General features: G+C 58.7%; 1 protein-coding gene across 2 annotated transcripts in view; it reads right to left on the reverse strand.

The window, feature by feature from the left end:
- COL5A1 (collagen type V alpha 1 chain) overlaps positions 1-21,170 on the reverse strand; it is a 120,075-nt gene extending 98,905 nt beyond the window's left edge. The window contains exon 1 of one of the 2 annotated variants that reach the window (XM_075559834.1): positions 20,516-21,170. In XM_075559834.1, the coding sequence (XP_075415949.1) occupies positions 20,516-20,630 (115 nt within the window). In that variant the 5' untranslated portion in view covers positions 20,631-21,170. The remainder of the gene's footprint in view (positions 1-20,515) is intronic. The other variant, XM_075559833.1, reaches the window with a different exon arrangement.
- Between the last annotated feature and the right edge of the window lie 918 nt (positions 21,171-22,088).

The following is a 22,088-nucleotide window of genomic DNA, read 5'->3' on the forward strand; positions in this document are numbered from 1 at the left end:
CGAGGCCTCGCCCCGCTGTCTTTGGTGCCTGGCTTGCTTCCCAGAGCATAGTGCCTTTGCCTCCACGTTATTCCTTGTGTGGCCCGTTTGTTCCGTGATCCCTGGGAGCACTTTCCGTCAGAGGTGGGCCACTTTTTTATCCGGCGACCCCACCAAACCCACCTGGTAATTCAAGAGCTTTTCTACAGAGTCCTCAACTTTCTGTCTTTTTAGAACTTAGGCAGCTAGGTGGGCTACAGAGAAAGACCTCTTACTTCTTGCTTTCTGATCTACAGGCGTTCATTTCTTTTTCTTGTCTGATCACGCTGGATCGCAACAAGAGGCACCTAGTCTGGCAGGAGGGACGAGAGGCCACGCTTGCCCTGGCCCAAGCCCCAGAGGGACGGCATTCTGCGTGAACCGCACAGCCAGCCTTTCCCGTGTCAGGAGGTCATTTCTATGCCGCCCTTACTGCTGCCTGAGCAGCAGCATTTGTGTTACAATGTTACAACTGTTACAATGTAGCAAATGCTCCCAATGTTCTAAATCTGTGGTCCTCAACATTCCTAATGCCTCCACACTTTAATACAGTTCCCCGTGTTGTGGTGACACCCCAACCATCAAAATATTTCCGTTTCCACTTCTTCAATGTAATTTTGCTATTGTTATGAATCAGGTGACCCTTGTGAAAGGGTCATTTGACCCCAAAAGGGGTGGCGACCCACAGGTTGAGAACTGCTGCTCTAAATAGAGGACGGAACAAAAAACCCAGGAAGACCAGAAGAGACTTACAACCAATGTTCACGCCGTCATCTATGTGGCTACCCCCCAAGTAGCCCTCCCCCTTCATGGTTTAAACAAATCTGGAATTAATATACAATCTCCTTTAAACTTTCAGGTCATTTTTTGACATTTCTATGACGCATGAGCTGCTTTTACAGCAAGCAGTGCCCCCGGTGGGTTTTCCAAGACTGTAACTCTTTACAAAGCCTTGTCTTCCCCTCAGGGCTGCTGGTGGCTTTGAACTGCAGACCTGGTGGTAAGCAGCCCAACACATAACCACTACACCACTGGGGCTCCAGTATCACCAGGAAAGTGTCATTTAAAAGAGGGCTGTGTCAGTCCAGGTAAACTACGGAAACAAATCCACAGAAGCTCATCTGTGTAAGAGAGTTTTATATGAAGGGTAAGTACACATCACGAAAACATCCCAACCCAGTGCTGCCCAAGCTCATAAGTCCAACATTAGCCCATATGTTCAACACCAATCCACAAAGTCCTCCTCCATCTCACAAAACACATGCAATGATGCCAACTGCAGGAGGAAAGCTGAATCTGTGAGCATGTAAGCATCTCAGCACTGGCAGGGGTCTCCACACAGCTGCTCCAGCACCCAGGGTTGCACCAGGGCAGGTTGTGGCTTCTCCTCAGTGATGTCTCGCAGGAAGTGAGCCTTGCCAGCTGAAGCAGGGAACTGGCTAAGGCAGCTGCACCCTGCTCCGACCATCACAAAACAAGAGACCTGAGAACTAGAAAGGCGAGACTCACTGGGCCATTTATCTCTCCGCCCTTCAATTAATGCCACATGTGTTTATCGGCCAGGTTGGCACAATAAACCTTAACTATCTCAAGGGTCCTTGTCCTCTCTTCAGCCTTGGCCTGTGACGGGCCACTGGATCTGGGCTCCGGAAAGCAAGTCTGTGTTTGCGAGTCTCTGGGACGCCCACATCTCACAGGAGGCTGGCACTGGGAGCCACCACCCCTCCTCCGCAAGGGTCTGCCCCGGCTCCCCTTGCCCCTTGGCACTGAGAAGTGGACAGAGGCAGGAGTGTGGCTGGCTTATTGTCTGCCCTGCCCAGCACTGGCATGGGCTGGTGTTTGATCTACATGTGCATTTCCAAAACAGCGCCGGAAGCAGGGAGAATTGGGCTGCTGGAGACGGTGGCTGAGCACTGATTCCATGCTGCCAGCAGGCCATCGGAGGGAGGACCCACCATCCTCAGGACAAGCCACTGTCTGTCCCACTCCTTGTGCAGGGCCCTGGCGGGACACCAGCTGAGCCCGCCATATTTGATTTGGGTTGGAGGTTCTAGAGGAGGGCCATTGTCTGGGGTCACTGTGACCTTTGGCAGAATGTCCACATTACACGCGACTTCCTCCGGTACCAGAAGACGCTGTTCAGTGGCAGCGCTACACGAGTTCACAAGCGCTCTAAGCTGTGACTCCGACAAGCTCCGTGGACAAGCTGCCGGCTATGCGATTGGATGACGGCAAGAATGAGCTCTGGGAAGTGTGGGACACCCACGTGTGTCCTGATCCGCTGTTGGGAAGTTCACGGACCAGACTCGGTCCTGCTGCCTAAAGGCAAAAGCAGGCCTTTCTGTCCCACCTTGGACCAGGCCCCTTCCTCCCCTGCCCTGCCCCAGCACTGCTCCGGTGCAGACCCCAAACATGCTCTTCTGAGTTGTGGCACGTAGTCACCCCTGCCCTGCTCCTGCAAGCACCCAGCAAAGGCTGCCATTGCCAACCAGAGGAAGACTGTGTGTCTCAAAGGTTCTAGAAGATGCCCCGTGTTCTCTGGTGAGATGAGGGGAGGGGTGTGAGCCCTGAGTACATGTGGATCGATAATCCCACTAATAACTGGACTTCTCACCTTGACACCCAAAGTTAGGAATCCCTGTCCATTCTTCAGCTGAGGGAACAGGGGTCACACAAAAGCCCGTGTGTGCCGGGGTGTGTCACCAGCCATCAAACCCCAGTGAGGGTCCCCAGCACCACGCTACAGCTCCCGTCTCCTCCCTGAAGCAGCGAGGCAGCGCTGGCTGGCCTGCGATGATTGCAGCCCCAAGTCTGCGACAAGGGCCCAGCCTGGATTCTGCCCTGGCGGTGGCATTGGTCTGCATGTGGCGGGGCGGGTATGGTTTGCCCGCTGCTGACAGACATGCAATTCTCCAGCCTTCAAAGGCTTGACAGTGGCCCCTGGGCTTTACGCCACGAGTGGACATCTCAGCATGTGGGCTGAGGAAGTCGCCCAGAGGCAGAGAGCTCCACCAGGACAGTGTCCGCTGGAGTGCTCATCAGCCCAGCAAACAGTGGAACCCACCCAGAGCCGCATCAAAGGAACAGCGAGGGGGCTGTCAACACCGGCTGTGCACCCGGCAGACACTTCAAGGCTGGAGCAGGGACTCGGGCTGATGCGACCTTGAGCCCACCCATCATCGGGAGGAGAGCACGTGGGCGGGTGAGAGAAAGACGGAAGGGTTACTGCTTTTGAAGTTTCCTCCTAGGAGCGCAGGCTTGCACAGCCCAGGTGAGGGTCACAGGCATCTGGAGAATTAGATCATCTTCCTGGAGGCTGGGACCCTCCCAGCTCCCGGTCCCTAGATGCAGTTTGTCTCCTGTTGTACTGTCACCTGGCACCAGGCCCGGGCCTCTCCTTGCCTGTCTAAACCCCACCTGGGCCAAGAGCCCGTCCCCCCCCCCACCCCCGCCCCTCCCTGTACCTGCCAACCCTCCACTCCTCTGAGGCAAGGGCCTCCTGCTGTCCTACCTCCCAAGTAGGCAGACTCATTATTATTCCGACTGTACTGCCTGCTGTGGTTGCAACTGGATGCTTCCTGCTGCCCAGTTGGAGCCAACAAGCAGACTCAAGGGCCCGCCCCTGCCCCCCCCTCCCCCAGGTACTGGGCTCAGCTCAGCAGAGACTGCAGTGAGGCAGGTGACCTTCTGCCTCAGACAAGGGAGGGCTGAGGCAGTCCTAGCCCACCACTGTCGAGTTGAATCTGACTCATGGCGACCCTATAGGACAGCAGAGAACTGCTCCTGAAGGGTTTCTGAGACTGCACCTCTTTACAGAAGCAGACAGCCTCCTCTGTCTCCTTCAGCATGGCTTTGGGGTTTGAACCACTGACCTTGAAGTTAGCAGCCCAACACTTAGCCCATGGCATCATCAGTGCTCCTCGAGGTGGTCACACACCACCCTAATGTAAGGCGGCCATGCAGACTGGTGTGGTGAGGAGAGAAACCCAGCACCATGGTGGGAGGATGGATGGATGGGAGGATGGGAGGATGGAGGGATGGATGGATTGGAGGATGGGAGGATGGAGGGTGGATGGGAGGATGGATGGATGGAGGGATGGATGGGAGGATGGGTGGATGGGTAGAGGCATGGATGGTTGGTTGGGATTATGGGTGGATGGATTTATGACTCAGTAGACAAGTGGGCAGACTGAGAGGTGGGTGAATGTGTGGATTAGTAGATGGAGGTAGAAGTGGGCAGAGAGGTGGGTGGGTGGGCTCATGGCTTGGAGGGATGAGCATGTGGGTGAATTGCTGGTTTCAGGGTTCGGAGGAAGGAGGAAGGACGATGTTTGATTGGGACCATGGATGGAGGGATAGAGGGATGGAGAGATGATTTATGATTTGGCTAGATAAGTAGACAGATGAGTAGGTGAATGGTGGAAGATGGCAGAGAGTGGGTGGGTGGGTGAGTTTATGGTTTGGAGGGTTGGGTGTGTGGATGCATTACTGGTTTCATGGTTGGAAGGATGGATGGATGGATGGATGGGTTTGTGGTGTGGATAGATAGGTAGACAGTGGGTAGGTGGGTGGACAGCTGGATTAGTTGATGGGCATGAACAGTATGTGGACAAAGGCCTGGCTACAGGAGTAGTAAGATGGGCAGTGAGATGCTTGGGGGCATGTGGAGGTGGAGGAAGATGACACGATAGCCTTGTCCATTGAGACTGCACACAGAGCACCCAGGGCCTCATCCCTTCCCACTGGTTCTCCTGCCCCCTCTCCCCCCCCCACCCCACCTCCCCGCCCGGGCTCACAGAGAAGCTGACAGCATCTCTCACACCCTGTCCCCTCTACCAAGCGCCTGTGGCACCCGACTCAGAGCCTCTTGGGAGACGCTGTCCCTGAAGTCAAAACCCAGTCATTGCTGCAGACAGGTACTCAAACACAGAGCAGACAGACAATCCCAGGACCAAAGCTGAGTTCAGGGAGACCCCCCTGCTGCCCTGGCCCTGCTGGGCTCCTGGTACCAGTCTCCCTTGCCAGAGGAGTGGGGTCCTCTGGGGTCCTTTCTGCTCTGAAAACCCCTCTACTCAAAGAATCGGTGCTGTCCATGCACCCATTTTATGCATTTATTGCTTAAAGACCACAAGCCTTTTCAAGAGATGCCAACTTTTGGACCCAAAAGGCGCCAGCCCCAGAGTCTCCTGCATGTCTGTCACCTGCATACCTGCCTCCTTACCTTACAGCCCCCTGACCCATTGATACCCACACACAGTGCCAGAGGGTGCTGCACGCCTGGCTCCCAGCCACCCACTGTGAGGCCAGGACCACCCCAGCGGTGCGGATCCCCATCCGCACGCACATGCCTGGTCTGGACCAGCCCAGCCCCCAGTTCTCCATTCTCTCTTTCTCTGCACAGCGTCAGATCTGTCCTGGAAGGAGAAGTCTTTGTCCTGCTGACCTTGATTTACAGTGTCCTGGACAGACATGCTCGGGCCCTTGACACCAGTCCTTATCTGCACACCTGGGTGGTCCGACCTCACCCTTCTGGGCAGTGGCTGTGTTCACGCCCCGGTCTCTGCACACACACGTGAGGGTCTCCAGCTGAAGCGCTCCCCACATCATGATAGGCCCACACGTGCATGGGCTGTCTGTCCCAGGAGCGGGGAAGGCCCCCTGTCTCCCCTGACAACAGCGTATCAATGGCCTTGCCCTCTGCCCATCGGGGAGGGAGATGGTCCTCCCCTGAGCCAAAGGAGCCATCGCCCTAGTCGTCAGTCATTTGTGATGTGTGTCCCTGCCGGAGGGGCTGTGCCCATTGTCGCTGTGGCTGTCCTCCAGTGACTGGCCCTTCCTCGTGGGTTTGCAGAAACGCTTTGCATCTGAGAAGCCTCTCCAGGCTCCAGTCCACTGACTCCACAGGTTTCTGCCGGTGGGCTGGGTTTGGTCTGGGCAGAAAGCCTTGCCTTGTGTGGAGTCATCCAGTGTGACCGTGACATCATCTAGTGTCCATCTGACATCATCTAGTGTCCATCTGAGAGGATTGAGTGTGAAGGGGTGGAGTGTAGCCTGTCAATCAGGTCGCAGCTTGATGACCTCATTTGGAGGTACCAAGGAGATAAATAGCTCACTGGAGGCAGGACGCCATCTCACTCCCTGGGAGACATCGCAGCTAACAAGACACAATGGAGCTACACGAGTGCCCTGAGCTGGAGGGCCACTTGGAGACCCGTGCCAGCACTGAGATGCTTCCACCGCCACTTGAGCCACAAAGTCTTGGATCCACCCCCTGGTCTGTGACCTTCCTGCCCTCGGCGTCATTGCACGTGTTGCGTGAGTCTGAAGAGGAATTTATAGACTGGCATCAGACATATGGGCTAATATTGGACTTACGGACTTGATCTGGACTGCGCTGGGATGTTTTTTCAATATTAAACTGCCCTTGTATATAAGCCTCTTTCTCAGACACACATGAATGTCTATGAATTTGTGTCTCTAGTCCAGGGGTCCTCAAACTTTTAAAACAGGGGTCAGTTCACTGTCCCTCAGACCCGTTGAAGGGCCAGACTACAGTTTTAAAAAAAACTATGAACAAATTCCTATGCACACTGCACATATCTTATTTTGAAGTAAAAAAACAAATGGGGCAAAAACACCCAGCAGGCCGGATAAATGTCCTCAGCGGAGTGCATGCGGCCCGTGGGCCATAGTTTGAGGACGCCTGCTCTAGTCCAACCGGACTGACACAGTTGCTGTGTCTGGTTTTGGCTCTATGCGCTGATGCCCTGGTGGGGCAGTGGTTAAGCACTCCACTGCTAACTGCAAAGTTGTCAGTTCGAACCCACGGGGGAAAGGTGAGGCTGTCGCCACCGGTCAAGGTGGCCAGCCTCAGAAGCCCTGCAGAGCAGGTGGACTCTGTCCTACAGGGTCTCGATGAGTCAGAATGGGCTGGACAGATGGCCAGGGTATGACTAGGCAGCCCGATGCCGTCCTAGTGCAGGCGGCTCTGGGTTGAGAGAGCAGGCTTTGGCGAAGAATCCATGATCCCACAAAGGGCTTGATGAACAACAGATTCAGAGCGTGGATTCCGTGAGAGCTAACCCATCCCTCCAAACTGGCAGCTGTCCCATCGCCGCCCCACTCAGAGCTGTGAGCCGAGATCAGAGGGAGAGATAAGGGCAGTGGAGTGTGCTCTCTGGGGGAGGTGGGGGGGGCAAACTAGAATGGTCCATCAGCCCCCCCACTCCCAAGGAGCACCAGGGGGTTCAGGTGGGGCACACTGTGCCCCCAATAAGGCTGGCATGTCGGCCCTGGCAGGCCCAAGAACCCCACTTCACAGTCCCAGGGGTGCTGGAAGGTTTTGGGTGGAGGGAAGGCAGTAGCAGGCCTGGGAGAGAAACCAGCTGAGTTGTCAGAAAAAAAGCACTCTTGATGTGAGGCTGAGAGAAGCCAGAGCCAGGAAGCTGGGGGTGGAGGGGGGGCAGGGCTACAGATTGGGCAGCCCTGGGAGGGTTGGGGGTTCCCAGCAGGACAGACGTGGGCAACTGGCTGGGAAGAGACCAGCATGACCTTTTTAGGAAGATGTTTGTTTTATTCTGTTTTCTCCCCCTGCTATGATATTGAGGAGGCTCTGCCTTTAGGAAAAGGTCCCCACTGGGGTCGCGTTTCACAGCAGGCTCCAGTCAGCACCCTCAGCACCAGCTCCCATGAGGAGAGGGACGGCCCCATTGGCCAAGGCCCAGGGTGCCAGGGCGCTGAGCAGCTGAAGGGCAGGAGGCAAGAGCCCGGGGATGCTAGTGACATCCCAGTTGCCTGTGGGGTTCTGGACAACTCTACGTAAGAGCCAGAAGGTGGAGATGAGGATGCAGGGAGCGTGGACAGATGTGGACGGTATTTCAGGAATTCCCCCTCACATCGCTGGAGGTGGGGGGAGGGGGGCATTATTTCCAGGCTAGGAAGACTGATGCTGGAATCCTGAGATGTGTGGTGGGCAGCCGGACTCCAAAGTCTGGAAAGAGTCAGCTAAGTGGGGCGACAGCTGGGAAAGTGATTGGGGGAGGGGCTGAAGCCTCAGGGAACCACATTCCACTCAGACCTTGTCCTGGTGGGCTGAGTGGGGGGAGGGGGAACATCCATGCTGAGCTGCTGCCACTGCTGCTGCTGGGGACCCAAAGGGCACAGGTCACAGAGTGTCCCACCCTGTCTCAGTGGGATGGAAGGTTCCCAGGCAGGGTGGGGGGAGGCTGGTACCCACTCATGTGCACAGGCCCCGCCCACCATAGGCTGCTCACAGGCTCGGCATGTCCTGAGGGGACTGGGGAGGGCAGAGCTTGCCACGTGATGCCTGGCACTATTTCCCCGAGTCCTTGTCAGTGACAGAGCCCACGGACCCCCAGAGAAAATGTCACCCCTGGAATCCACTGTCTTCTGCCCTGTGCAGGGGCATCAAGCCCCACAGCCTCGACTCACCAGGCCCCTCACTGTGTGTGCAGGTGAATGCACACCATCTTCTTGACCTCCTCTCTCCTCCCCCAGGGAAGTCGAGGCAGACATGTGTGGGGTCTTCCAGGCCTCCTGGTATCTGCCTACCTGCTTAGAAAGCCCTCCACAAACTGTGGGCTGAGTGACACCTCACAACTCAAAACCCCATCTACTGACACCGAGTCAATTCTGGTGCACAGTGCGACCCTCTGGGACAGGGTAAAACTGCCCCAGTGGGTGTCTGAGCTTGTAACCAATGGAGTAGAGGGTCTCCTCATTCTCTTCAGAGCATCTGCTGGTTTCGAACTGCTGATCTTGAGGTTAGCAGCCCAATGTATAGCCACTGAAGTACCAGGGCTTCTGAGTGACACCCCGGAGTTTACAACACACACTCATTTCAATCTGACAACTGTTTGTTGTTGTTGTTGTTTTGTTTTGTGTTGGGGTGCGGGTGGGGGTTGAGCACCTCTTATGCTACCCTGTAACAGAGACCCACAGGGCCCTGCCTGTCTGTATGGAGGTCTGGGTTGGGCCTCCTTGACCCGCAGGAAGAAAACTTCTTTGAGGTCTCACTGTGAACAGGTCACAGAACCAGCAACCAAGCCACGTCTCCGTTTTCACAGTGCCTATCAGAGCTGGGTTGCAATGCCACCCTTGGCCTCTAGGTGTCTCTGGCCAGGCACTTGACAAAGTGAAGCTTGGGGTCTGGACAGAGGGAGCAACAGGGCCTGCTTTCTCCTATGTTCCTTGCTTTATTGTGAATTCTACCAGCTGAGGTGGGTGCAATGAGGGATGTCTCGGATCAGAGGGCCAGAAGCCCCATTGCCTCGGCTTCAGATAACTTTTCTGAGCAGCTTGGCAAACTGCTAGAGTGCCTGACCTGCTAGAATGGACAAGCAAGGGCAGAACATGTGGAGCCTTGCCCGTGGGCAGCAGGAGGACTCGCCGGCTCGCCTGACACATGGTTGGCGCTTGTTGGCGTGATAACGAGGTGGTTCTGCTCAGGGCCCTGCTTCTCTGAAACACTGATGGCTTCAAGATGTGGATCATGTCCCCGCCCAGCCTCCCAGACCCAGAAGAGGTTCTGACTAAATGATGCCAGCTTAGCCCTGGGAAGATCAGATCCATTCCCCACCCCCTACCCCGCCCTGCCCTGGGAGGGAGGGGAGCTGCCTAAGGCACCCACCCCTTTATCTTTGACAGCATGGGGCAGGCTGGCAGGGGCTCCCATGGGTCTTGGAGGGCATGTGAGTGGAGCATGGAGTGGGCAGCTTCTACCTGGCAGCCTCTTGTCTCTCACACTCTCCTCCCCTAAATGGAAAACCTGACTCAGATGGCAGCAGCTGCCCCCGGAGCAAACAATCGATGAAGGCCCCTGCAGCAAACATTCGGGAACCCCAGACTAATCCCCAAGACTGCATCTGACACAGACCAGGAGTATGGAGTGCCCGGGCCCCATGTGGCTGTGGGCAGTGAGTGGAAGGACAGGAAGCTAAGGACACCATGTCCTGCTGAAGGCCAGGCCCTGGTGCCCACCCCCAACGGGTCCAGAGAAGACAGATGTGGGAAGGGGGTAGGACGGACAATGGGCTGTCCATGACTGTGGGTTCCACCGATGACCCCCTCCTCTCCCAGCCCCAACTACCTGGACTAAGACCCCAGGGAACGGGAAAGGAGTGGGGGTGACCGCGGTGGGGCCCATCCCATCTCACTGTGGCCCTGAGTGCTCAGAGAGCCCCAACTCCACCAGGGCTGCATCCCCAGAGGAGGGACCACGTCTTGTGAGCTTCATGACACAGACAGTGGTCTGAAGGCCACACTTCTGTCACCTGGCAGCTGAGAGCCTTCTCTGCTGCCCAATGAGAATGTCAGGGCCAAAGAGCAGGTAGAGGAACCAAGGGGCCCCTCATTCAGTGAATGAAATAGAAATGTAGCAGTAAGGGAGGTGCAGGGAAGGGACCGAGGGCGGGCAAGGGAAGGGAGGAAGCGAGCCAGCAAATCTTAGCTTTGTCTCAAGGGACTCTCTCCCAACAGACCCCGACCCTCTGGTGCCCTGTCCTCTGCATGCCCCATCTTGGCACTGTGCATGGGGGTGTGTGCGCACACACACACACACACACACACACTTACCACATGCATGCATACACATACATACCCATACGCACATGCTCACACACATATACACACACCACACACACAGATACACACATACACATACCACACACAGATGCACACATGCACACACATACATATGCACACATATACATACACACATACACAATTACACATACCACATACATATACACATGCATTTATATACATGTATACACGTACATGCTTACACATACCACATGCATACACATACCCACACTCACACACACACACACACCCCGCTGTCGCCCGTCCAATAAGCACACTGTCATCTTCCATGAAGGACTGAGAGCCTGAGCGCCACTGTCCCCGTGTGCCCTGGCCACACCACCAGGCCTCCAAGCAGCCCACCCAGCCCTGCGCATCCATCCCGCCAGGCAGATGTTTGCAATGGGAGGAGACCTCGACTGGACAGGGAGGGGCGGGTGAGGACATGCTGGTCCTGAAGGATCACCCAACACCAGTCCAGCCTGAGCGGCCTCCACTGACCTGTCCCCTACTTCAAAGTTCTGGAGGATTCTAGCAGGCAGCACCACAGAGGGTGGGTCTGAAAGGGGAATGAAAGTAGACAACACCCACCTACCTGCACACACGTGTATGCACACACATACTAAAGAGCTGAGTGTGTTGTCCTTGAGCAAGGGGGCAGTCAAGGCTGCATTCAGGGGAGGATGTTCAAGGCAGGGCTTAGGGGACCACTAGCCTGAGAGGGGTAGCTCCCCACCCAGGAGTGCTTATTAGTGATAAGGGTACCCCTTGATTACCCCCTGCTCCCCCAGAGTCTGTGAAAGACCCTTAGAGATTCCATCCCCCTCAGGATGTGGGCCAGGCCCCACTCCAGCCTGCAGCCCTGTCTCCCCCACCCTCAGGTCCTCTGAGCTCCAGCGGCTGTGCCTGGTTGGCCCTCAACCTCACCCTCATCCTCTTCCTGGGGTCTGAGGCCACACCACGGCCAGTGACTGCTCTTCCCAGCCCACCTGTCAGACCCTGGGAGAAACTGCAGCAGCCGCCCGCCTCCTCTGGCGGCAGTGACAGTGACAAGAGCAGGAGAGCAACAGGGAGCAGACATAGTAACAAAGATACATTGTAACCACCTCCCCAACTGCATCTTCTAAGTGGGCGCTCCACAGGGTCAGTTACTGGTCCACAGCCTAGAGGTTCAAGCTCCCCTACCCCAAGCTGCCTACTAAGAAGGGCCTGGTGATCTGCTTCTGAACACGCCACCACGGAGAGCCTGTGACCTCGGACACACCCGGAGCAGCCGGGAGGGTGACGTCAGTCAACCCAAGAGGAACTGCAAAACGCAATGGTCCAGCTTCTGCTGTCGACTGGGGGGAGGAGGGGGGCGGTCAGGGTGGAGGGGTCTGCCATTGTCACATGCTTTGAGGGTCTCCCCTCGCCTGTCCTGCTCACCCCAGCTTTGCCCTCCCTGGCCCTGTGACTCTGCCCCCGGGCACTCAGTGCCTGGAAGCAACCCCGCCCACTGCCATGGCGGGGGGGAGGGGGGGGCCGGGGAGGCCTCGGACCCACAGCGACCCCAGGGGACAGAAGGGAGCTGCTCCCTGGCATCTCTGTGACTGTGAACAGCTATGGGGGCAGACAGCCTCCCCTTCTTCCTCAGAGGAGTTCGTGCCTCTGACCGTGGGGTCCTCAGCCCTGTGCAGGACTCTGCCCTCCCCAGTAAAGGGGCCACATGAGCCGGTTGGTGTGTGGAAGCAAGCAAGCTGGGTTTACGGCAGAGGCAAGTGTGTGTTCGTATGCCCAACTCCAGGGATGACTAATAGTCGGAACACTGTGCACACTTTACAGACTGTCCCCTTGGTGTCCCCTCGCCCACAGTGTGCCCTGGGATCCAGGGTGTCTGAGCCTCCAAGCCGGCAGCCTTCCTCCCTTCCTCCCTCCTTCCCCCCCCCCCCCCCCCCCCCCGCCCCGTGGCTGCACATCAATAGGCCCTCCCACCCGGCCTCATCCTGGGAGCCTCCAAGAGGCCCAGGTGGGAATAGACTCGCAGCTGGAAGGAGAGCCCTCCCTTGGAGAGGCCTGGCCTTCCCCAACACCCGGGAAGGTTGACTGGCATCCGAACCCACACCCCAGTCCAGGCCCCTACATGTGACGCTGTCCTGAGACAGCTGGCTGCCCAGGTGGGCTTTCACCTCCAGGCCTCTGGGCTGGACCTTTCAGTGCCTACCTCACTGCACAGAGTCAGGCTGATCCATCCACCTCCTTTGGTCCCAGTCCATTCCCAAGCACATAGGGCAGTCCAGGGCCAAGGCCCAGCCTGCCGAGTATAACAGGCTGGGTGGCAACAGGCCCCTCTCTGTGCCAGGACTGCCATTGCCTGGCACACCCAGGGCAGAGCAGCAGAGGGGCCCCAGCAGGCCAATAGCACCTCTCTTGGTGGTGACCTGTCCACCTCTCATTCCCATAGCCACTCTCCCTCTCATCAGCCTCCTGGCATGACCAGATCCCCCACCACCAGGACTGGTCTCTGTGTCCAACTGGAAAACCTGCCCTAGGCCAGGGCGGCACAGAGCTGCACCAGTGCCCCCATCCCAAGGAGGGGTCAAGCTGGAGGCACACTGGAAAGGACAAGCCCACCTGAGCTCTTGAGGGTGTGACGGGATGCACTGGAAGCACATGGCCAGTGTGGGGGACGCGGTGTCCAGCATTGGCCGTCGTCCACAGGAGTGTGAGGCATGGTGAGCCCCCTGCCCCCAAGTCCCTTCCCACTCAGTCAGAGCAGAACTGCACCCCAGCACGTCTAAGGCTGTCATCTTCCTCCTCAGGAGCGGCTGGTGGGTTCGAACCAAAGTCCTTATGACTAGCAACCAAGCACTTGACCACTACACACCAGGGCTCCACATGCCTCCACATGCCTCTGTGTCATCTAACCTCCTGGCATGCCAGGTCACATCACCCGATCGGATGTTATATGACGCTCAGCCCAAATCAAACCCACTGCCATCAGGTCAATTCTGGCACACAGCAATCTGACTAGAAAGGCCCCTCCGGGTTTCTCAGCTGTGATCTTCCCGGGAGCAGGTTGTCAGGCCTCTCTCCCAGTGAACAACTAGTGAGTCTGGCAGCCAAGCACTTCACTGGGCTCCTGGGTGTAAACTCTGGACTTTAATTAGTCATCATGGGGCTTTAATTAGTCATCACACATCTAAGTCATTCAATATGCTAGCTGAAGGCAGAATGGTAACAATGTATCATTGGTGTAACAAATGCACCAGCTGAAAGCACAATAGCAACAATGCATCACTGTCAGTTGCTATCCTTTGTAACGAATGCACCAGGTGGACACAGGATAGTAACAATGTATCAGTCAGTTTCATCCTTGTAACAAATGTACCAGCTGAAGGCACAATAGCAACAATTTATCAGAGTCTATTTCAGCCACTTAATAAATGTGCCAGGTGAGCACAGGATGGTAACAATGTATCTCTGTCTGTGCAGTCATTGTAACAAACACCACAGCAGAATACACAATGGTAACAATGTATCTGTGACTGCTCATCCAGGTAACCAATGGGTCAGCTGAAGATGGATGGCAATGATGTATCAGAGTGGGTTCACCCATCATAACGTGTTCCAGGAGAGCCCCAGATGGCAATAAGGGGAGGAGCTATGCAAGAAAGAGGGAGTATAAGGAATCTGTCCAGGCCATTTCGTTATTCAGTAGACCTTAAGCTGCTCCCCCAAAAGAAGTCTATTTAAAAACATGAGTCCCTGACAAATGGTGGATGGTTTGAACCCACCCAGGGGCAGCCACGACAGTCACTCCAGAAGACAACACTCTGGTTCTTCTCCCACCCCCACCCCCCAGGTCATGGCCTGGAGAAACCAGGAGCCAGTCCTGTGCATTGGAGGCCCTGGACACAACCATGAGAGGCTCCCCCTCCGGCCCCCAGAATGCCCAAGCCAATTGAGCACTGGGAATGGGGGTGGGATGGGGCGCCTTGCTGAGGCCAGCCAGTGTGGGCTCCTGAAGCCCCGGGACCCAGGCTCTGAGACTCCATAGCAAGCAAGTCCTGGGAGCCCCGGTGATGCCATGGTGAAGCACGTGCAGCGGTTCCAACCCCAGCAGCTCGGAGGGAGAGTGTCCGCAACGCGAGCTGCGTCCACAATAGGCGGCAGCAAGGACACCTGCCCTCCCTACCTCCATCCTTCAGACACACTGGATGGCCCTGGGAGACGCGGTTAGAGAACCTGGGGCCAATCCCTGTACAAAATGGACTGACAGTCTCCATCTGTTCAGCTGCAGGAGGGGGCCAGCGCCCTCCTCTGGAGTGGCAGTGGTCAGGTGTGCCCCTCTCTCCACAGGTAACCACTAGGCAGCATGAGGCAGCACGGTCACATGCAGGAGACAGGCTGGCCTCTATGTGCCCACTGGGCAGATTCAGGCAAGGCAGGTGGGGTTCTGATTTGGCCAGTGCCCCCATCGGACTCACTCTGACCAGCTGCTCTGCACCTTAGATACACTCACAACCCTGTCAGGAGCTTCTGACCTGTGCACCCTCCCAGCCCAGCACCCCCTGACAAACTTAGGCCTGCAGCCTGATGTCCTAGCCATTCTGGGCAGCATGCCCTTGGCAGTACTCGCTGCTAGGGCACAGGTCCCCCTCATGAAAGGCCACTGACGAGCCCAGCACAGTCACTGCCAGGGGTTGCTCCCGTCAGATGCCAGGCCTCCTTCCCACGGAGAGACGACTATTTAAGATGTCACTCTGTGCCATTGTTGGAAAGCCCAGAGGTCTTGAGAGACACACCTCCCCCCCACCCCTGACACAAGGCTGTCAGAATGGGAAGGAACCCCTCCCCAGGAATACATGTGTGTGTGTGGGGGGGGGGGGGCGCAGACACAAAGGCATTCCCATACCCTCACACAGAGCTCTGCTGACAAGCTGGCCTCCCACCCGAACGCCACTGTATAATTCAAGTCTGAGCAAAAAAGTGGGTCAGACTGTGGTTCCATGTCTTGGTCTGAGTCACCTAGGGTGGTGGCATTGGCCGTGGCTCATGTGGGACTTGTACTGAGGCTGGCCATCAACCAGAAAAAACCCCACCCTCACCCCCCAGCTGAGGCCAACACTGCTGCAAGGCTGGCCTTGGGCCCCTTGGGGGAGGGGGGGCTGCACGGTGGTCTTTGTTCTGTACCAGCTGGGCCTGGCCGAGGATGATCTCCCACCTGAGCCCTCACCTCAAACGGAGCCCTCAGGAGTCAGCCTGATGTGCATAGCCCCGATCCAGGTAACTCAGAGCCAGGGCAGTGGGGGGTAGGGAGTTGGGGTCCTTGGGGCAGGGCTCAGACAGGCCTGCTCACTCTCTGGACCTCAGCTCCTTGTGGTCAGAGAACCAAGGTAGGAGAGTCGAGAGGGAGGGGCTGCCAGAACTGGAGCCGCACTGCCCTACCCTGCCCTGCAGCTGCCCCAGCCCAGCCTCAGAGGAGGGGCACATGAGCAGGGGAAACCCACCCCCTGGGCTCTGCCCTTCTCAGGCTCCCTAGCCCCCCAAGGACCCCTGCCACATGGCCACGCCTCAGCACCCCTCTGGCCCAGGGGTGGGTCATATCCTACACACATGCACACCCCACACATGCCCTATACATGTGTGTGCCCCAAACACACAAGTGTTGGGTGTGTGCATGTGTGTGCATGCATCCCTGCGGGAGTGCTGGAACTCTGTGGGCACCCAGCCAAGCCTCTCACAAAACACATGGCACACAGTGCACACACACCTGACAGCCACACCACATGCTCACACCAGCACTGCTTCACATTCACACATGCTCACACACACACACTCACATGTGCCTGCTCACATGCACATGTGTACACACATGCGCATACTCACACGTATACACACACTCATATACACATGCACGCACTCACACCAATGTGCTCATGCTTATGGACACTCACATACACACATGCACTCTTCCCCACATTCACACCCACTCATGCACTCATAATCACTCACCCACATCAACACATGCTGTGCGCAAGCACACACCCACAAGCCACACACACTCACTCAGACAACACGCTTATTCAGAGGCCTGCTCACACACTCACTCACATTCCACCTCTCACACAACACATTCATGCACCTTCACATACCCACTCATCCACACACTCGCATGTACACACACTCAGATGACACACTGGCACACGTGTGTGAACCCTCACATACTCACCCCCTTGCACACACAGGCACACACTCACACACACCCTGGCACATGTGCACACACACCCACGCCCTCACAGAGCTGACTCGGCCCCTCTTCCACAGGCTTCGCTGAAGGGAGGCGAAAGGGTGAAGAGAGGACCTGCCCCAGGACCATGTGGTCACCCACTGGGGCCCTCCCAACCCCCCAGGGTTGCCTGTTTTCACACAAAGGCCACAAGAGCGTGTAGCTCTAGTGATGTCCTCCGCTAACTGGGACTCACAAGTTCATCCAGAATTGCCGGCCAAGGAAGGCCTGGCCGTCCCTTTCTGAAGAAGCAGCCCCTGCAGGCTGGGGCATGACGAAGCCAGAAGCCAGTTCTATGCTGACCCATGGGGCCACCAGCCCTCAGAGCAGACTGGGCGGCAGCTGCAGTTCTGGGCCTGTGGGCAGGGCATTCTGCAGGGATGAACTTCTCCCCACCCCTGGAGGGCCAGCCTGCCAGGCCTCCCACTGAGGCCGTGAAGGGCAGAGAGACTCTGGCCCATGGATGGCCCGGAGTGCCAGGCAGTGTCCCCTCCAGGGAGGGCCGTCTCACTGCTCCTTCTGCCTGGGCGCCCCACACCAGGACCAGAAGCCTTGAGGGTGGGGAGGATCACACCCCAGCCAGTGCTGTGAGGCCATCGGTCATCTGCAGAGCGCCCCCTCCTGGCCCCCCTGCAGCCCCAGGGTTCTCAACCAGACTTCAGGCCTACAGCCAGGGCCCCACCCACTGGAGGAGCGTCTTCTCCTGGGGCATGTCCCGTCTCTGATCAGGAGTGGGGGCTGCCACCACATGGCCCTCAAAGACAGTCACCGGGTGGGGTCCTGCTTCCCACATAAATGAGGGGCTTTTCAGAGAGGGGGGCAACTGGGGACTTGGTCCAGGCCCTGCCAGAGGAGGGGCAGCCAGGAAGGAGGGTGCGGAAGGCCAAGCAGGGTTTTGCTTCTTCCAGAAGCTTCCCAGATATCCCCAGCCAAGCCCTCCCTGCTAGGAGGCTTCCATGTGGATCTGGGGGGACATGAGCCCAGCGGTCCTCCCCTTCAAGCTTCAGAGTCCTGAGCCAGGGTCCGCCCCTGCACGCCCCATCACCAGACAGGGGCAAGCAGTGGAGCGGCCTGCAGCCAAATGGGGGCTGGGGGCCCTCCTGAAGGCAGGGAGGGAGGGGGCAGTGGAGAGGCAGAGAAAGAAGACAGGGAAGAAAGTGGGGAGGGAGGATAGAGCACTCAGCCCGGGTCCCTCCCGGCCCTGCTCAGAGACCAGCACCAGGGCATGCACAGAGGCCTTCCCAAACTCATTCGTAAATGGGTCCCAGGCTCCACCATGAGCTTGCAACGGGCAGAAGGACCCTGCGGGGCTTCTGTCTCCTCAGCCAGCCAGCAAACAGGCCAGGGGAGAAGCAGCGGGTATCTGTCCCTGTACCCCCACCCTGACCCCCTCTCCTCAAGAACCTCAGGGAGACAGGACCAGCCTGGGGGTCTGTGCTCTGGGGCGAGGCTGTGAGGAAAGGACAGAAAAGCTTGAAGGGTGGGGTCACAGAGCAGACTACACAGCCCAGCGGGGCAGCCTGGGGGCTGTCATCAGAGGAGGGACTGTGGAAAAAAGCCCCTGACCAAGGAAGGCCACCGCTGGGTGGTCACAGTGCCACCCCTTCCAGGAAGTGACCTCAATGCCAACCCCTTCAGGCCCAGATCAATCAGGATGGACCAAGGGGTGGGGCGGTCGGGTGGGGGACAGGGGCTGGGACGGGTTTCTGGGCCCCTCCCACTGGCCGGGCAGCCCTCCCCAGGCAGTTTCGTGCAGTCAGAGGAAATTTAACCATTTGCTATTTGTCAAGTCCCACAGAACTTGGCTCATGCTTCCCACAAATTCTTGCAAAAAGCAGCCACGTGACCAGAGCCCACCAATAAGGCACTGAGGAGATGACCTCAATTTCCAAATCTCAGGGTCATGTTTCATTTCCCCAGCTCACCTCCCCGGTCCACTGGGGAGCAGCCCCACACGAAATCCAACTTCTGAGCAACCCCCACCCCCCACTCCCCCAATCCCTCACTCCTCGCTCTGGGGCGGTGGAGGGTGGGGAGGGGTGGAGGGAAGGGTCGTGTTCCACCAGCACATCTGGCAAACCCCGAGATGGCGTCCACCCACTGAGGGTGACCTCACTCGGGGACCCACCCTGGGCAGTGGGAGAGGTTGTGGAGCCCACCCAGGAAAGCAAGGTCTTCTCATGGTGCCTCCACGTCTTTGCCGATACACGCAGTGCCCATCCCCATGTCCTGACCTGTGTCCCTGGCCCCACTCGGTCACCTCCACGGGCCACACCTAAGAGCTCAATGCAGATAGGACACCCGAAGACAGAGGGGGAAGGGAAGATGGCTGGGGGGTAGGGGGGGCAATGCCACAAGCATCCCAGACCTGCAGAGCCCTTGTCTCCCACCAGCCACCCCCCTCCCATGACAGCAGGAGGAGGGCCAACGTGGCGGCTGCTCCCCAGACAGCATCCCTCCCCGCCCCACCCCTGCCCCGCTTCCAAGGACCTGCCTGGTCCAGAGGCTTCAGCTGGCCCCGAGACATGCATGTAGAACACACAGGGTGTCCGGCACACTGGTGGCAGCCTGGGAGGAAGGACCAGGCTGGTCCCCCAGCACCCTCCTGAGTTGCTGCTGCTGGACCCCTGAAAAGTCAAGGAGGAAGACGTGGAGCTCTGCAGACGTGCAAGACTGCAAAGGCCTTCAAGTCTCCGCGTGGGACGAGCTCGGGGCAGCCAGCCTGTCCCCTCCCACCGGTCACTCTCCATGGCTGGGCCTCCTTCTGCCATCACCAATTTGGGAACCAGGGGCCTCGGGCAGATCCAACATAGTGTCAGCCTCAAGAACAGAACGCTGAGGGAGGGGCTCCCAGAGCCCAGCAGGCAGGGAGGGACCCAGTGGTGGCTGACACGCACACATGTGCACACACACACACACACACACACACGAAAGGCCCATGTCAGGGCAGATGCCTGGCAGAAGGACCCTCACAGTGCACACAGCCCCCTCAATCTCCAGTAGCTCCCTCCCCCCCACTCCCGCCTCATCTCTGGAAGCTGGGCCCTGGGTCAGAAGGTTCGGCTCTTCCACCTCCACGGCTCCTCAGGGCCACAAAACACTGGGTGCAGGGATGCTAGAAGCGCCCCCCCCCCATTGAAGGCTCTGTAACTCAGAAAGCCAGTCCAGGAGTGGGGGTCTCCGACACCCACCTCCAGCGCCCCCCAAGGGTCCAGGCCAGAACTGAAGGGCTATGACTGTAGGGGGCGACCCTGCCCAGCTTGGGGAGAGGACGTTAAGCTCTGGTCGCCGCTGGCCTACAGACCAGGGTCTCCGGGGAAAGTTGGCCGGCCTGGTGGGTAACCTTTCCCGCCGCTCACTCAGCGCTCGCTCTGGTGGGCTGATGGGCGCGATAGAGCAGTAAGGCCAGTGGGGCTGCAGAGAGGGCCACAGCGAGGCGGGTATTGTGTTGGCGACCCTCCCCCGCAGAGCCCCCAGAGGATGGCATTCGCAGGCTTGGCCCAGGCATTCCAGAAGTTACAGGGGAAAGTTTTGCCGGCAGCCCGGAAAGGCGCCCCCAGGATGACAGCGCCGCGCCCGTGCGGGTGTCCGGTCCCCGGGCCCCCATCCCTCGTCCGGAGCTCTTACCTGCGCGGCTCGGAGGCAGCGCCCACAGGACCAGCAGGGACAGCACCAGCAGAGGCGACCGTGGGGCGCCCGGGGGGTGCGGGCTACGCGCTTTCCAGCGGGTGTGGACTTCCATGCCGGCGGTGCGTGAGGGGCGCACGGGGCGGGGGGCGCCCGGACAGAGACTCGGCGGCGAGGACGCACCCTCTAAGAGGTCATGGAGCGCCCCTCTGGCGGTGTCCTTTGTGGCGGCGGCTGTCGTGCGGGGCGCCGGCCTTGGCGCGGGGCGGCCCGGTCCCCCTCGGCGCTCCCCGGCTCCTGCTCCGCGTCTCCGACCGCCGCCTCGCCGCCCCGCGACCCGTTCCCGTGGGCGCTCGCTCAGGACCGTGCGCCAGCCGCGGGGACGGGAGTGCGGACTGACGGGGCGCAGCGCTCTTCCCCGGGCCTCCCGCCTCTCCGTGACCAGGCCCCCGGCCCGTCGCTCCCGGCGCCCGCAGCGAATCAGAGCGCGGGCTGCGCGCCGCCCGCCCGGCCCCCGCCTCCCACTGGGCGCTGGGCGCGGGGTGGGGACGCGGGCGGCGGGCGGGCGGAGGGGCTGGGCTGGCCTTTCTGCCAGAGCCCCGGAGGCCTGGACCGGTCCCCACCCTCTCCGGCCCGAGCCCCAGCCCCAGCCCGGGTGCCCACACCTGGACTAGCTCCAGGAAGCCTTGTAGGGGGGGGCCTGGAGCTGAAAGTTGAACCACTTCCGTTTAGAATGGAGAGCGCCCCTCTAACTTTTCGCAGGGCGGGCGTGGTATTAAAATGGGAACTCCTCTCCTGGGTGGGGAGCAACTTGGAATCCAGCCCAATGGGGCGCCTCAGGCTGACTGAAGGGTCCCCCAAGGAGGGCGTCCCCCACCCCACCCTCCCCCAGTCTCCACTGCTTGGCTCTGGGTCAGGAGGCCCCAAGCTGCTTGCGTGAGCCCCCATGGGTCTGCGTGGGGCAGAGAGGGCCTCTCCACTCCACCAACCCCCCCCCCCCCCCACACACACACACATACACGCTCACACTCCCTCTTTGGGGGACAGTCAGAAGGTTATACTCCCAACACTGACAAGGGGGAAAGAATGAGAGAGGACCCCTCCAGGAAGCATTGGAGTCACTACCTTTTCTGCCTTCTCTAAGTCTTTCAGGCCTCCCTGGCCCAGAACCACCAGGGGGAGGGGGCGGAAGGGCCTCTTCCACCAGGCTCCCAGACCCTAGGCACCTTACCCCGCCCTGCCCTCTGACTCGGCAGCCCAGAGGGCCGCAGGGCTAGTTTTTCACCAGAGAGAATCCCTGGCTGAATCCCAATGGCTCCCCAGGGCTGCACTGTCCCCAGGACCCACAAACAGGCAGGGTCCCTGTGTCTGCCGGGCCCCAAGTACAGCTGCAGGCCAGGCATGGGATCCTCCACCTGCAGTGTCCCCTATGGACACAGGTGAGGTCCACCTGCTGCTGGCAGAACCACTGGGGGTGAGGGGTGGGGAGGGTCACCAGTGCTAGGTGTTCATGGGGCTTCCACCGTCACACCTATCACATAGTGGGTAGGGTGGGGCACCCACAGGGAGGACT

The sequence above is a fragment of the Tenrec ecaudatus genome, chromosome 10 (genome assembly GCF_050624435.1).
Source record: "Tenrec ecaudatus isolate mTenEca1 chromosome 10, mTenEca1.hap1, whole genome shotgun sequence".
NCBI lineage: Eukaryota > Metazoa > Chordata > Mammalia > Afrosoricida > Tenrecidae > Tenrec > Tenrec ecaudatus.